Genomic DNA, 14,439 nt, shown 5'->3' with positions numbered 1-14,439 from the left:
CACAGACACTGCAGCAGCCTTGAAAGGAGTTTCTAACCTGCCATTCTGGAACGCCCAGGCAGCTGGCAGATGTGGCTTAACGTGAATGTGCATTGCCTCATGGGGTCCTGGCTGTTCTTCAGGTGATTTATTGTCAACACACCCTCCTTGGCTTTCAAATACTTGATAAACAATCTTCAAATGGCAAGCTTAGCCTATCAGGATACTCAGCATATACATGATATTGGTAATCTTAAAAACTGTCAGCAGCTGAGATTAAATGGCTTGAGGACATTGAAGAACATCAAGAATTTTTTCTCAATGACTTTTACGTATACAAAACAAGTACAAAACACCTGCTCACTGTAGTTAACAACTGAGCATTCAAGATGGAAGGTATATAACCATTTCCAAAAGTTTGTTCTGTTTAAAAGAAAGTGTTCTGTTTCTAATGGTAAGTGATTTTCTTTTTAGACAGCAGAGTCAGGACAGCCACTGTCAGTTAAGAACTCAGTGAAATACAGTAAGAACAGAGTTTGGTCTGAGCCAGCAGTTGAATCACTTGTATTGTTTCCTATTCCAGGAAGTGATAAGAAATCTTGTGAAAAGATATGTTGCGGCAATGATAAGAACTTCCAAAACCAATGAAGGTTTAACTGAAGAAAATTTCAAGGTAATTTTATATTCTTTAATAATAATTTATTATATTAATTCAAGTAGCCACTTGCAGAATTCGCACTAACTTGTTAAAAAGGTTTGTAACCTGCTGTGGAAATAGGATTATTACTGGAGCTGGGAATATATATGATGTGCATGTGGGATTCTTTTGACCAGAGAATATTATTATTTGAGTGTCTTTTCATGCAATCTCCTCTCAGATTTTAATATACAGTATGTTATGTAGACAAAAGCATTGGAAAATGGTAGGAATGAAGTATCTGATCTGAGTCAACACCACATTCCTAATCCTAACGCAGAGAGAGCCAAAGAATGAGTCTGGGTTAACAGCTATGAAGAACACTTACCAACAAAGTTAAAGTTGGTCTTATCAGCTAAACAGGATTTGTGCCATATTTCTAAATTTCAGCAGTGTTTCCTCTCTTCTATAACTGTCTTTGAATATTTTGGGGGGGGGGGGGCTGGTCAGAGGGGATTGGTCAAGAGGACTGGTCCCACAGCCTTTGGCGACAAAAATCTTGTGAGGTCTCCAATTCTCAGGATTACCAATACATTTTTTGTGTGTGTGTCACTGAATAATGAAGATGTATGTGGTATTCTTGTAAGCATGATTTGGTATCAGCCATTTGCATAACTCTGAACAGCTCTCCCAAGGGAACGTGATCATTCTTTCATGTCACAGATAAAGCTGCTGAGTAACTCATTTCTCCTCTCGCCCTAGGAATTGAAACAGGACATCTCAAGTTTTCGCTATGAAGTTCTTGACCTCTTAGGAAATAGGAAGCCCCAGAGGAGAAGTTATTCTACCAGCAGCACAGAGGTGTCCCAAAAGGATGAAACAAATGAGGATGGTGCTGGAGAAAAATCCAAAGCCAAGAGCGTGTCTTTCAATGTAGCCAACAAAAAAAAGGACTTCAACGTATCTGCTCTAATTAAAACTATGTCTGGGATTGATATGGTGGAAGAGAAGCCAAAAAGCAACGGGATCAGTAAGCGCTCCTTTGTCCGAAATGGAAATAGAGTGCAGAGACTTTCCAGCTCCAAGAAGGAGTCCTTTAAGAGACTGGGCCTGCTTTTCTCCAAGATGAATGGACATGTACCTGAACCAAATTCAGAACCCATGTACACTATTTCAGATGGAATTATTCAGCCACACTACATGTGGAAAGACATTAAATATTCTCAGATTGATAAAGAGAAAGAAGAGAATTGTTCCAAAAGTGAAATTAACCTCAATGAGGTGGACTACAGTGGGAACACAAGACGTACAGGACAGAGCAAGGAGTGCCCTGTGGTTTGTACCAGCTCCCTTCACTGTGCTTCCAGTATTTGTTCCTCTAATTCTAAACTTATAGACTCATCAGAGGATGTGTTTGATTCATGGGGAGAGGCCTGTGACTTGTTTATAAACCAGTGGAAAGAGGGGCAGGAGGATCATGTTACAACTCGGCTATAAGTAAAGCTATCTTAACACTTGCTGGAAAACTTAGCCAATTATTTGTAATTGTTTGCTCTCATCTGATTCAGCATTACTCTTTCCTTTCTGTCCACAGGTGAAAAAAAAAAGAAGTGTAGAAATACTTATGTTAGCCTATTTTATAGCCACCTGCACCTTTTTTAATTTACTTTTTTTACACTCACAAAAACTAAAGGTTTCACCATTTATAAGGTCCCTATAAACCACAGGAATCCCTTTGGATGCAGTCTGAGTCTTCAAACCCCACAGACTTCAGACACGCTGGTGGCCAAGTAAAGGATTTCTCCAGTGCTCATCGTCATCCCACCGCCACTGGGCTATCACTGCTGCTATCCAACACGATTGGCTCTGTGTCCTGCTCAGCTTTCCTTGTCAACACAACCAGCTGGTGGGCAGAGGCTTAGCAGGAGGCTGAGAATCGTATTTAAAATCTTTTCAGAAAGAGTTTCAACTTATAACTGGCTTTTTGCTTTCTTTAAGCAATACAACCTCTGATTCTTTCGGCTGTGTGTTTATTATATTAATATTGTAAATTGGTACTGAATAAGAGACCCCTTCGATCACCCAGCTAGAACATGTTATGATTTGCTTATTTACCTAGTTCCCATAAGAAATTCCCCCAGTAGGGAGCAGAATGACCTTCGAGTTAGGCTGACACTGGAAGCCAGCACCTGGCCTTGCTACCAACGTCTGTGTAGATGAACTGACCCCAAACCAGCTGTGGCTGCTTGAAACACAAACCTCACAGCCCTGAGCCTTGCCCTTACACCCCACCCCTTGAGCTGTATATGTTTTCTAAAATTCCTAATCTTACTTTCACTGCTGCAGAGAGGCTTTTTCTGCCTCTCTGATGGATGTCAGGCTTTAGGAAGAAAACCATCTTCCTGGTATATGGCAAGTGCTAAGAGAGCTCATCTTCCCTGGGCCTGTGAGCTGCATTTCTGAAAAGCAACCTAAGCAATAGCAGCTCAAACTGCATCTGGCAGCCTGGGAAATCTCTGGTAGTTCCTAAGGTGCAACAAAAAGGAGTGCAGTGGTAGATGTTACCTTTTATTTCTCCAGTTGTGGCAGTGTCTGGATAGGGCCTAGCAATGTCACTGCTTTTGTTCTACAGAGCATCAGAGAGGGGAGAAGACAACCCCATCAAGGGCAAAATGGTTGAATTCTTAACAGTGATTTTTTTTTTTTTTTAAACAATGTGATACTTGAACTTTCTTCTGCGGTGTTGCTAAGAAACACAGATGATTGGCACTTACTTACCACCACTTCAGAGCCGTTATTAGTCACCTGCTTTCTTAGAGGAAGCAAGTCCTGACAGGGAGCTCAGAAACAGCCTTCCCGAATGACAGAGCTTCGTTACTGCGCTCGCACAGTCACGCGTAAGGCTCTGTTCCCAGGAGAGGTTACATGAGCTGGAGCATATCCCAAGGGCGGTTGCCAAAAATCACCTCTTCTGTGAAGTGGGTTGTGAATTGCATTTGTAAAAGCAGAATGCTGGAAAATCTACACCTACCATTGGCACTGGTCAGATTTTACCAGCGAGGGGTAGGAGCAGCTCTCACCACAGCACAGGGGTCAGGAGGAAAGGGATTTCTCACTACAGCAGGCCCCAAAGAAGCGATGCTGGGACGCCTGCAGCCGGATACTCTGCCCGAGTTTTAAATCTGGCTCCCTCCTCTTGTTAAGGAAAACCACCTTGCTGGGTTTTCCCTTTGGGCACCTATACAGCATTATCTAAAGGTCACAATGGAGCACACTTGTATTGGAGAGATAAATGTGAAGCGTGCAGCAGCTCCTGTAGCAGAGTTGCAGATGCTAACACTTTGGGAAGTTTTCAGTACAGACCTCAATGTGGAGACCATGTCTCTAGGCCAGCTCTGGTGTTAAGAAAAATCAGCAACTGGGAGCAGAGACTCAAAAATGTTTCTGTATTCCTTGCTTATAAATGAAACCAGTCTTGTTTCCAGCATGCAGTATAAAGCCCAAAATATTTAAGCTTCTAGATGTGTTAGTGAAGGCAGAGTGAAAAGCAACAGATTTCAGGCTTTCATACTAATTGCAGGGTTAGAGTTGTCTTTGAAAACTGCGTCTCCTCTTCCTTTACAAAAGGCTGAGCAAACTAACATTGGCGCTACACAAGGAGACTTGCAAAATCTGAGGGTCAGAAGCAGCTTGCTGATCATTCGTGAAGAAATCCAGCACCCCTGCCTTTTAAGAGGCAAATCCATCAATACGCAAGAGCTGCAGTCAGAACCAACCACAAGCAATTCTCAAAGCAGCTCACCATAAAAGTCCTACCGTGTAATAAACCAAACTGAGCACATTTCTGGAAAGATGAACATTAGCAAGAGCTGCTACAGGGGGGGTGAAGGAAAGGATTTGAATCATTTTATGCCTCACCTCACCACACTGCAGTTTATGAACTCTACTTGACATGGGGCCAGCAAATCTTTACGGTATTTCCTGTGTAACGAGTAAGAATGAAAACAATTCAAGTATGGTCATGCAGATTGCATCAACTGAGTTCAAGGCTGAGACAGAAGCGGGGTTCATATCCATGGACAGTGGAAAGGCTTTTAAGATTTCCATGAGAGCAAGCATACTGCTACCGGTGATGATTATATTGTGTCATTCAAATGCAGCACTGCATTAACAGGTACAAATAACAAAATGAAATGCAATTAACTCCGCAGTGGTGCCCCCCAAAAATACAAAAATTGACACCGTGCAGCGCAAATCCCTTCTGTGCAAACTGAGTCATGTTCTCCTGCTGTGTCCTGAAAGGGCAGAGGTAGGAACTGCCACATTGGAGAGGCACGATGGATAATGCAGTCTGCAGAAATCTCTCGATAACGTTATGTTAAAGGCGAGAGGTACGTCACAGGGCTGTTTGGCTGTGGCTCCCCTGGGATTTGTTTCATGACTCAGATACTTCCTAGCTCCCAGCTATGAGCTCGTCTGAGCTGACTTTGGGATTTAACACAAATATTTGATTTGGCTGTTATTAATACATGTGTCCAGGAGTTTGCAAAACTGTCAGACTGGTCCCCCAAAAGGCAAAACTCTGTTTGATTGCATCTATGCATCCCCTTTGGTAGCAATAGACTTTATAGCAGCTGGTGAATTATTATTATTACTCTAAAACAGGAGCTTCAGGGGAAGGAAATTAAAGTATCTTGTGAAAAATACATTTGATAAGCAAAACCTGGGGTTTTTTAAATTCACTTGCAGTCACAGTATTTGGGATTTCACTAGCATTTTTCCATTTTCAATTGCTCAAAAAGAAAACATGTTTTAGTGAAAGTTATTCTTTCCTTCAGAGAAATCAGCGAACTACCCCTGTGCTGTCTGCACAAGCAACCAGGGTGGGAACTGGTGGGACACTTGGAGCTTCTCCTGTGAGGAGTTAAACTTCTCCTTGGCTTGGGTTCAAGATGCACAGCTGTGCTCCAACTGGTACATGCCTGGCCTTTATTCTGTGGGCTTCAATAATAATCCTTACATATATGCAAGGAATTTGGAATTAGGAATAATAGAGATCTCAACCTCTTGCCCTTTGTTTAGGTTTCTTGCTCTTGAAGTTGCTTTATTTCTCACTTCCCATCCCCAGTGTCATTTTTCACCTGGCTTTTTAAAGCAGCACACCTACAAATGATCACCAATTAAAAAGTGAACAAATAACATCCAGGGTTGAGAATATCAAATAGAGCTAGGAGGTGTTTGTACTCAGGTCAGAGATTAAAGAAGTTGTTTCAGAAACAAGAAATTAACTGACATATCTCTGCAGATATTTGGATAATTGCATTTGTATATTATTCACTTACTGGTATACATGTAAATACTCAAGTATTTGTATATGTGGTCCCTACAGAGGAAGCATGCACAGCGGTTAGAGCACAGGACTGCTGAGGTCTGTTCCCAGCTCTGCCACTGACTCACCTGTGACCTTGGGCAAGTCACTTAGCCTCTCTAATGCCTCAGTTTCCCCATCTGTAAAATAGGGATAATAATACTTACCTACCTCGCAGGGGGGGTTAGTTCATTATTTATAAGCACTTTCAGATCTTCAAATTAAAGGCGCTATATACAGTAAGAAGTTAATATTCGTAGCAGTAGTATGTACTTTTATTTTCTTACAACTAATTCAGGTTAGGATTTAACTGTATGTCTGTTATGATAGTTTTCTATGTAGGAAACTAGCATGGTTTCCCATGAAGGGAATTTAGGGGACTTCTGCAGTAGACAGAGAGCAGGAGCAGCATACCCTGGAAGCCTAAACGCTTAACACTCTTGCTTTTGTGATTTATGTCTCACCCTTAATGTCACCTCACTGTATTTGTGTTTCATCCTTTTTCTGATGGTACATGTAATATAATTTTTAGCAGGAACAGCCACTGTAAATATTAAAGACTATTTAAATAAATATATTAATCTATAAATATAAAACCTTACCTTTTAAAGAGGTTAAAATTGGTTGATGCAACAGACTTGTAAGCATGGGGAGGTTCCACAGGCAGCCCAGGACGGATGCACGCGCACAGGGCAGGATGCTGGAGTAGGGCTATAGGAAAACGTCACCAGATGTCATCGCCTCCTTCGCGTTCACTTTTCACCCCACTGCTGGCAAGGGCAGCAAGTCACGCAGGTGACAGGGTGTGGCAGGAGGGCGTGCAGCGCGCTGGGGCCGAGGGAGGCCATGCCTGGAGCTGAGCCGCCCTGCTGCCCGGTTTGCCCGAGGAGCTGGGTAGGGCAGCTCCGGCAGCACTGTGTCCCCAGCATGATGGCTGCTGGAGGAACCCCTCCCAGACAGCAGGAGACTGTCTTCTGTGTCCCTACGAGGGGGCTCTTTGCCCTCATTTCTCTGTAGGTACAATTTGTTTTTCTTCTTTAGTGCTGACTCAGGAAAAAGGTCTTTGGTTTGAGTGACAGGAACTCCAAGATTTGACTTGCAGGGTCAGGGCACTACGAGCATGTGGAGCTCCCTCCCAGGAACACGAGCAGTTGCAGGGTATCTGCACCAGGGATTGGGACAGTTACTAATAGCGTAAGCAAGGATTTAATTTACTGCTGGGTTTTCTAGCAGGTAGAGAACTACACGAGCACCTGCTGCTCTCGACCATTAAGTGTATGTCCCGTTTCCCTTGGGACTTCTCAGCTCTGCTTTGAAATTTCTACTTTCCTTTTCGAAAGGCCAAAAATCCCTCCAAAAAGCATATTTCAATTAACCCAGAAAAGGTGCAATTTTTGTTTCATTTCTGGCTGACTTCTCCTTCAACCAGTTAACTTGTCCTGTAACATGCTAATGCTTTTTCAGAGAGGCCCCTGAGGAAGCTCCACGCAGCCTCAAAGCCTGATTTCCAAAGAAACAGGATCACCCTCCTACTTCCATTGCAATTCCCCAAACAGAATGGCAAAAATTAAGCAAAACCATCCAAACCACTAGGACTGCCTAGAATTAATGAAAGTTGGTACTTAACTGAAGACTCTCTGGAGCTGTTTCGGGGGTGGCTGTGCTGCAAGGACCTCTCCCTCGCAAGAGGGGCCACCCAGCACCACAGCCACAGCTGAGCCACAGCAGGTTGCAGCTTGCCCAGGTGTGCTGGAGGCATCAGCGACTCTCATTCATGTAATAGTAAAATTAATTGGAATTGGTGAGACTACAGTGAATAATAAATCAGCTCACTGGAGAAGCATCTAAAATAAACTGTTACCAAAATAAGCCGTAGTTTTCAGCAAATGTGTAACTTGAAACCTAACAACTATAAAGTCAATCCCTGACTGGATTTTGGTTTTGGAGGAGGTGGGGAGCACTCTGGGCTAGCCACATTAGCATATTTTCTAAACATTTGTAATTTGATTTAATTTCATTTTCACACTACTACTTTCCCCATTTCAGGCCATTACACTTTTACAAACAAGGCATTTATTATTATTTATATTATTATTTATTATTATTTATATTATTCACATAATTGCCTCAGCCAGAACAAGTGCTGCTCTGGAGTAAATTCATGCCCAAGAACGATTGTTTTAAAAAGAGAACACGCTTTATCTAAAAAAGTATATTTAAGAGTCAGAAGTGTTTGATCCTTATCTTCCAAATGTCTGATGGTATTTTATGCTTCAGGGAAACAAAAACCCCAACCATAACAACAAATGAAACCCCCTAACATAGCTCAAACCACCCACAATTTTAAAAGCCAAATTGATCTTCCAGTTCTTTCTTTACATACAGAAACTGCTCAATCAATGGCTCACCAACGACAGAAACCTGTGCAGCCCATTCCGCCTGGCCAGCACATCCTCCTTCAGCATGCCTTATTTTGTTTATTTTGGGGATTTTTTTTTTTCCTCTCCCATTTAAAGCATTTCCATGTTAGCAGTAACTCCTGAGCCAGAAGAAACGATGTGCTTAGACAAGACGTGATCAATCGAGGAGCTGGTCTTTTAGCACATTAGCTAACAGAACACTGTGATACCTTTAGCCAACAGAGTGAAATGCCTTTTGACTATAAATAGTTGTTTTTGAGCAAGGGGGCACTTTTTGGTCTAGCTATTTTTTGGGTATTGTATAGTCTTATTTAAAAACTACTGAATGTGTTTATAAGGCGGGTCTGGGAACCAGAGGGCTAGGGATCTTTGAGAAGCAAAGGATAGTAGCAGATGCTTAAGTACTCTATTTTCTATATGGCAAGCCCTAGAGACCCGGGCTTACTCTGCAAACAGTTTTTTTAGCAATCGAGTTTTAATACCAAATCTTCATTAAAAAAAGCTATCACAGAAACAGCTTCGCACCTGAGCGTATTTTAAAATGCCATTTTACTTCATGGGATAAAAAAGGTGAGGCTTTTTTTTCCTCCCTCTTTATTTTAGTTTTGGTCAAAAACGTGATGGCCTTTTCCAGGCAAAAGAGCTTTTAGATGTTGCAAGAATTTTGTGTATGTGAAGACAGAGTGGGGACCTCAGCATTTGCCAGTTGAATAGTAATAGCCACCCCTAGAGAAAGAGGGGGAGGAAAGGGGAAAAGCAAAAAGCAAAAACAAATGCTTAATTTTATGTACTTTTCTACTTGCATCTCTTCTGTCCATAGTGCAGACTCCATGTCATAACCTCATATAACATGTAAAAATGAAATGATGTACATAATAAATAAAATTATTTATTTTATGTGTATTTTTAGCTTAACTGTAAACTGAAAAAATTTAATTTTTTTCCCAAAAACGTAAGCCTATTGAAATTCAAGGTGTTTCTACCTTTTCAGATGTAACATTTCCAGCTGCCTATTGATAATAAACATTTATGAACAGCAACAGATCTGACATTTTATAGTTTTTTAAAATCACGTTCAGCCCAGACTTCTCAAGGGTTGTCAGCGGGCAGAGGAGGACTTAAGGGCTGCAATTCTAGAGAGACATATATTGGTATTTACATGAAAAAGATGTGGCACAGTCCTGCTTACCTACAAAGAAGTCGGCCACCGAAATTTGAGCAAGTGTTCGTGGGCAAGAGCTGAACAACACCTGGCTCTGAAAAAAAAAACAACCCAAGAACAGTCATTATATCCTGTCTACAACAGAAAATAGCAAACCACTGGAAGTGTTGGTAAATAAATGCACTGCATTAATGCAATTACTCCTGTACAAAGAAGTCTAAGGAAATGTATTTTAATTTGCTCCCCAAAGATACCCTTCAACCAGCACAACTACATCAGCCACATTAGAATACACAGTGATACAGCTACTAGTGTAAAAGAGTCATTAAGCAACAACATACAACTATATTAACATAATTCGTTCACATAAAGTTGCCCTCCAAGCAAATCTCATTAAAGTACTAGAGGCATGCAGATACATTTCAGAAGGTTTCTGCCAACTACCAGAAGCTCTTGGTCAAGCCTCCAGTAAAAGAAGAATTTCTTCAAGTTAAACAAGGCAATACCCCTTTTCTTGAAACACAGAAGATTCCTGCACAAGGGAGACACACAGAGAAATAAACCCAGTCCATGCCAAAAGCTTGAGCAAAGCCCAGGACCACAGTGATCTGCAGCTACAGGATTTTAAATTCCCACATAAAGACAGAAAGCTACTTTTTTTTAATAGAGAAGGACATTGTGAAGTTGGATGTGCACCTTCCCACTCACATCAGAAAGCCTGGAAGTTCAAAGTTAAGGCACCCTGAATCCCCAGTTGTGCTTCCTATTCCAGAAACAGGAACCAAACTGCACCTGAAAATTACTTCCCTCCCCTCAGCCGTCCCTGCAGAGGTAGATGTGCTACACCAGAAAATACCAGATTTGACCAGGGAGGGAGGTGGGAGGTGGGGGAAGAAGTTTTGCGGTGTATTTTATCTCATCTTACTTGTGCTTCCTGAAAAGTAATCCAAGTCATGTATTCACATAATCACCACAAACATTAAAACAAACATTTTTTGCTTTCAACCACAACAAATATTTGAAAAATACTGGTTTAAAAAGAGTCAGAAGCCAGAGTTTTAGATTTGATTGGAAAGTGCAAATAGGGTAGGGAACAGGAAAAACATAAAGGAGAGGATAGAGGGAGTTAAGTGGTCCATTAATTTTATCATTAGAGGATATTTCACTTTCTCTTAAAAGACCATTTTCTCTAACACAACAAACAGTCATCATAGCTATGAGAACAACACTTATCTTGGAGTAAACCCCAGCACCTCGAAGCTAGCAGCAAAACATTCACCTGTTCCAAGGAAGGCAAGATTTAGCATCTGGAATAAAAGCGCTGCTGTAAACTGAGTCTAACACATAAAACCACCCTGTCAGGAGTCAGGCCCATGTTCCCGTCACTGCAGATCACCACACTTGCAGAGATGACTCAAGTTCAGTAACAGCCTCATATGTGCTCTTAGCCCATGGCTCAGCCTGGCTAAACTATTTCATACTTGCCACAACTTGGCTGACACTGAAATCTGGTAAGCAGCAGTGACTTGATCACACGGAGGAGCTTCTAGATACAGGCCCGCCCTGCAAAATTTAAACTCTGATCTTATTTCAAAGCTATAAAGTCCTGGTCCAAGGGTTTTATCTTCCTCCCTTATGAAAAAAGCAGTTACTTGGAAGTCTGGGTCTGGATTTATATGCTGAATATCTTCCATAGATAATGCAGTCTTTGATGGCGAAATTTTTTAAAAGAGAAAGACGTCCAGCAGCACTGCAGAGAGAACTGGAAGCCAAGAGTAAAAAAACCACAACTGAACTAGAAAAACAACTCACTGTAGGAATGGGTTTGGTGTTCTTACATGACCAAGAGGAAAATGGAGCACAGGAGCGATAGCCAGTGATAGCCCGTCAGGTTAACGCTGCTGGCAGGCAGAAGCAGCGTGGGTTTTCTCTACAGTATTTATAATAATTATCTTCAATAACAGATGGATTTTACAATTCTAAAGACTTCAGAGACTCGTGCCTCTGGCAAACAGCAGTAGCGCCATGGACGATAACACACACAGACTAAAGCGGGAGTAGCGTTACTCCGGCTGCAGAGGAGGGCTGCAGGGCACAGGACAAAGGAAGGGGAGCAGGATGTGCTCTGGAAGGGTGGCCCTCAAGGCCTGACTGCAACAGGGCACAGGCTTGGCCCATCGTTTGGTGCAACACCCAAGAACCTCTGCCAACATACTGTGCTTTCACTTCACTGCGTAGTGAGCAGTAATCAGAGAACAGAAGTATAACCTAGAGTCTGGCGACCTGTGGGCAAATGCAATCAGACTGAAGCCTGCCCCTTCTAAGGGCAGAAAGATTTGCAGCCAAAGAGACTTAAAAACACAAGCAGCTCACACCCCAAAGCACAAGAACCACGGCTGACCACCGCTTCTTTCATCCTGCAGTTTCAGAAGAGAAGAGGCTTGGCTCTGAAGCTGTTTATTAGGGCTACAAAATCAGAAGTGCTCACATCTAAAGAGAGCACTCTGTGGTGCTGCCAGCTCATGGATCCTTCCTGAACAGCCTTCAGGTGTTAATTTAGTTTGAGCCCCTGCCTTTCATATATAAAAACACAGTGTGGAAAAGGAGGTAGCAAGCAGGACTAGCACAGACTTGGCTACACAACTCTTCTGTTCTGTTCTCCCTTTTAAAGGCTCAAAACCCATCCACAAAAAATAAAGAAAAATGAAAAACACATTTCAAGATCAAATCCTTGCTTTAAAAATTCATTATTATGAAACATACTTCAAGAAGCCCAACAAAGAAAGAAAGAAAAAAAAAAAAATCAATCTGAAGGAAAATAATTGTTCCCAATAGAAATCAATACTTGCAGATTTTTTTGTGCTGCTATTTGAAGATAAAATACACTTACGGCTGCAAGCTATATCCTGCTACCCCCATTCACGGCAGTTCTGTCATTCTGCTAGGCATGAAAAACCCGGAGCAGTGCTCTGATACCAAATTACAACAGAGCAATAATCAAACGGTGTGCCAAACTAAACAAGTCTGGACGATTATCAGGCTGACACTGGGTTGGTTCCCCACAAAAAAAGACCCTGAGCCCACATTTTGGCACTTGCAAACCACATCCGCCACCCCCCACAAAAAAACCCCTCTCAAACAAACCCCCAGAATTCTGCGTAATTTTAATGTGAATTATCTGAAAAGGAAACTGATCTGTAGCAATTCGTTACTGGAACACTTAACCACGAAACTAGGAATATTATTAGTACAGGGATGCTGCAGCCAGAGCTAGTCATCTCTAGATGAGGAAATGGCTGATGTATGAAGCAGGTTAACTGTGTTTTAGGTAGACCTGCGGCTCTTTGAGTAAGTAATGTAGAGCTATCATAGTGCACCACAACTCTGGAGAGCAGAATTAAAAAATAAAAGACTCCAGCATTCACTTAAATTTTTGTATCATTCTAAGCTCTTTTGCTGTTAACAAAAAGGCAGCATTCCTGACCTCCAGAGAGCATTCAACCACCAGCTTCAGGACACTCTGCTAACTGTTCCCCATATCCCCTACTTGCTAGTTCAAAAAGTTAATTTTGAGCCTAAACAGCCCTGGCAAAAATACATTTATCAAGTAATTGAGGTACCTCTGTATATCAAACCCATAAATAAATTAACCGGCCACATATTACATATATTATTCTACCAGTTAATGTAATTTTCATGTATATCAAAGTGGCCAGCATGGCCACAATAGCCATGGCTAATGACAAATCCAGCTACTAGAAGGGTAAGCAAAAACATGCAAAAAGTGTGACTCCGTACCAGAATTATCAGTCAGTACTTCTAATTAAAAAAAAAAACCAGTTGTCTTCAGGAGACAAACTAAATACCAGAAGATAACACACCAACACTTAGTTATGATAACCATTTGTATAGAAAAAAAAGCAAGGCTGTCAAACATACAAATCAAAAGCCAAGCTTGCAACCCTCCTGACAGAGGATTGTATTACTATCTTCTCTTAAGGTAAGGGGCGGGGGGTAGGGTGGAAGAAAGTCTCAAGACTTTTAATGAAATAGGATCAACACCAAAAGTGTTGCATGAATTTAAGATAAAACTGTAAGGAGTCACTTTTTCCTACTATGTTTTTGCTTCCATAGTTACTTATAAGGGATACCGAAAGCAATATACTTTCTCCCCCTCCCAGTTCTGCAGTCAATCCCATTTCACCACCACTTAGGTACGTACAAAGAAAAAAAAAAGAATCACTAAACAGTAGCATGGGTCCACAGAGTTAATTTCAACTTTGGCAAATGGCAATTGTGCCACTGTCTGAAGCTACTGACTTCATCTCCTTATCTAAAGCAGCTACGTTTGAATTTGGAGGACTCAAATTCCCTACAATATCTGGCAGCCATGGCTTTCAGAATCCAGCTCAGAGACCCAAATGGTGAAGTCATGTGAAAACCAAGATGATTTGTTAAGTGTCTTTGCTGGTTTTCAGGGTCTCCAGCACCTGAGCCAGCATAACACACACTTGTGCCCTTGTTTTTTGCCCCAGGACAGGGCTATGCCACCATGGTGACCCCAGGGCTGCAGGCAGGGCCCTACTCGCACGTTTTTGCACATACAGTGTGGGTTTCTATCAAGGACAGAGCCTGCGCACTCCATTTGAAAGAATTGCAGTTCACATGCACAGTGTTTTCTTCCTAAACATCAACAAAAACACAGCTAGAGCTTTCCACTGTGCTTCATTCTCATGCTGAAAGCTTTTGCTACTTTTGCAGAGAAGGCTGAAGCAGCCTTATCACACAAGACAACTACATTTCTTTGGTCCGCGCTGTTGGATGACCAATTGTCAGGAATGTAACCTGCCAGTGATAAATGACCACTCGTTTT

The 14,439-nt window shown here is 41.8% G+C and overlaps 1 protein-coding gene across 1 annotated transcript in view; it reads left to right on the top strand.

Annotated features, from left to right (window-relative positions):
• Positions 1–3,690, top strand: part of TRPC5 (transient receptor potential cation channel subfamily C member 5) — a 98,486-nt gene extending 94,796 nt beyond the window's left edge. The window contains exons 10-11 of the mRNA XM_074834982.1: positions 563–652; positions 1,379–3,690. Of these exons, the coding sequence (XP_074691083.1) occupies positions 563–652; positions 1,379–2,113 (825 nt within the window). The 3' untranslated portion in view covers positions 2,114–3,690. The remainder of the gene's footprint in view (positions 1–562; positions 653–1,378) is intronic.
• Positions 3,691–14,439: the final 10,749 nt, after the last annotated feature.

The sequence above is a fragment of the Strix aluco genome, chromosome 10 (genome assembly GCF_031877795.1).
Source record: "Strix aluco isolate bStrAlu1 chromosome 10, bStrAlu1.hap1, whole genome shotgun sequence".
Lineage (NCBI taxonomy): Eukaryota > Metazoa > Chordata > Aves > Strigiformes > Strigidae > Strix > Strix aluco.
Note: the sequence above shows the minus strand (reverse complement) of the source record. Positions and strands in the feature narration are given on the sequence as shown.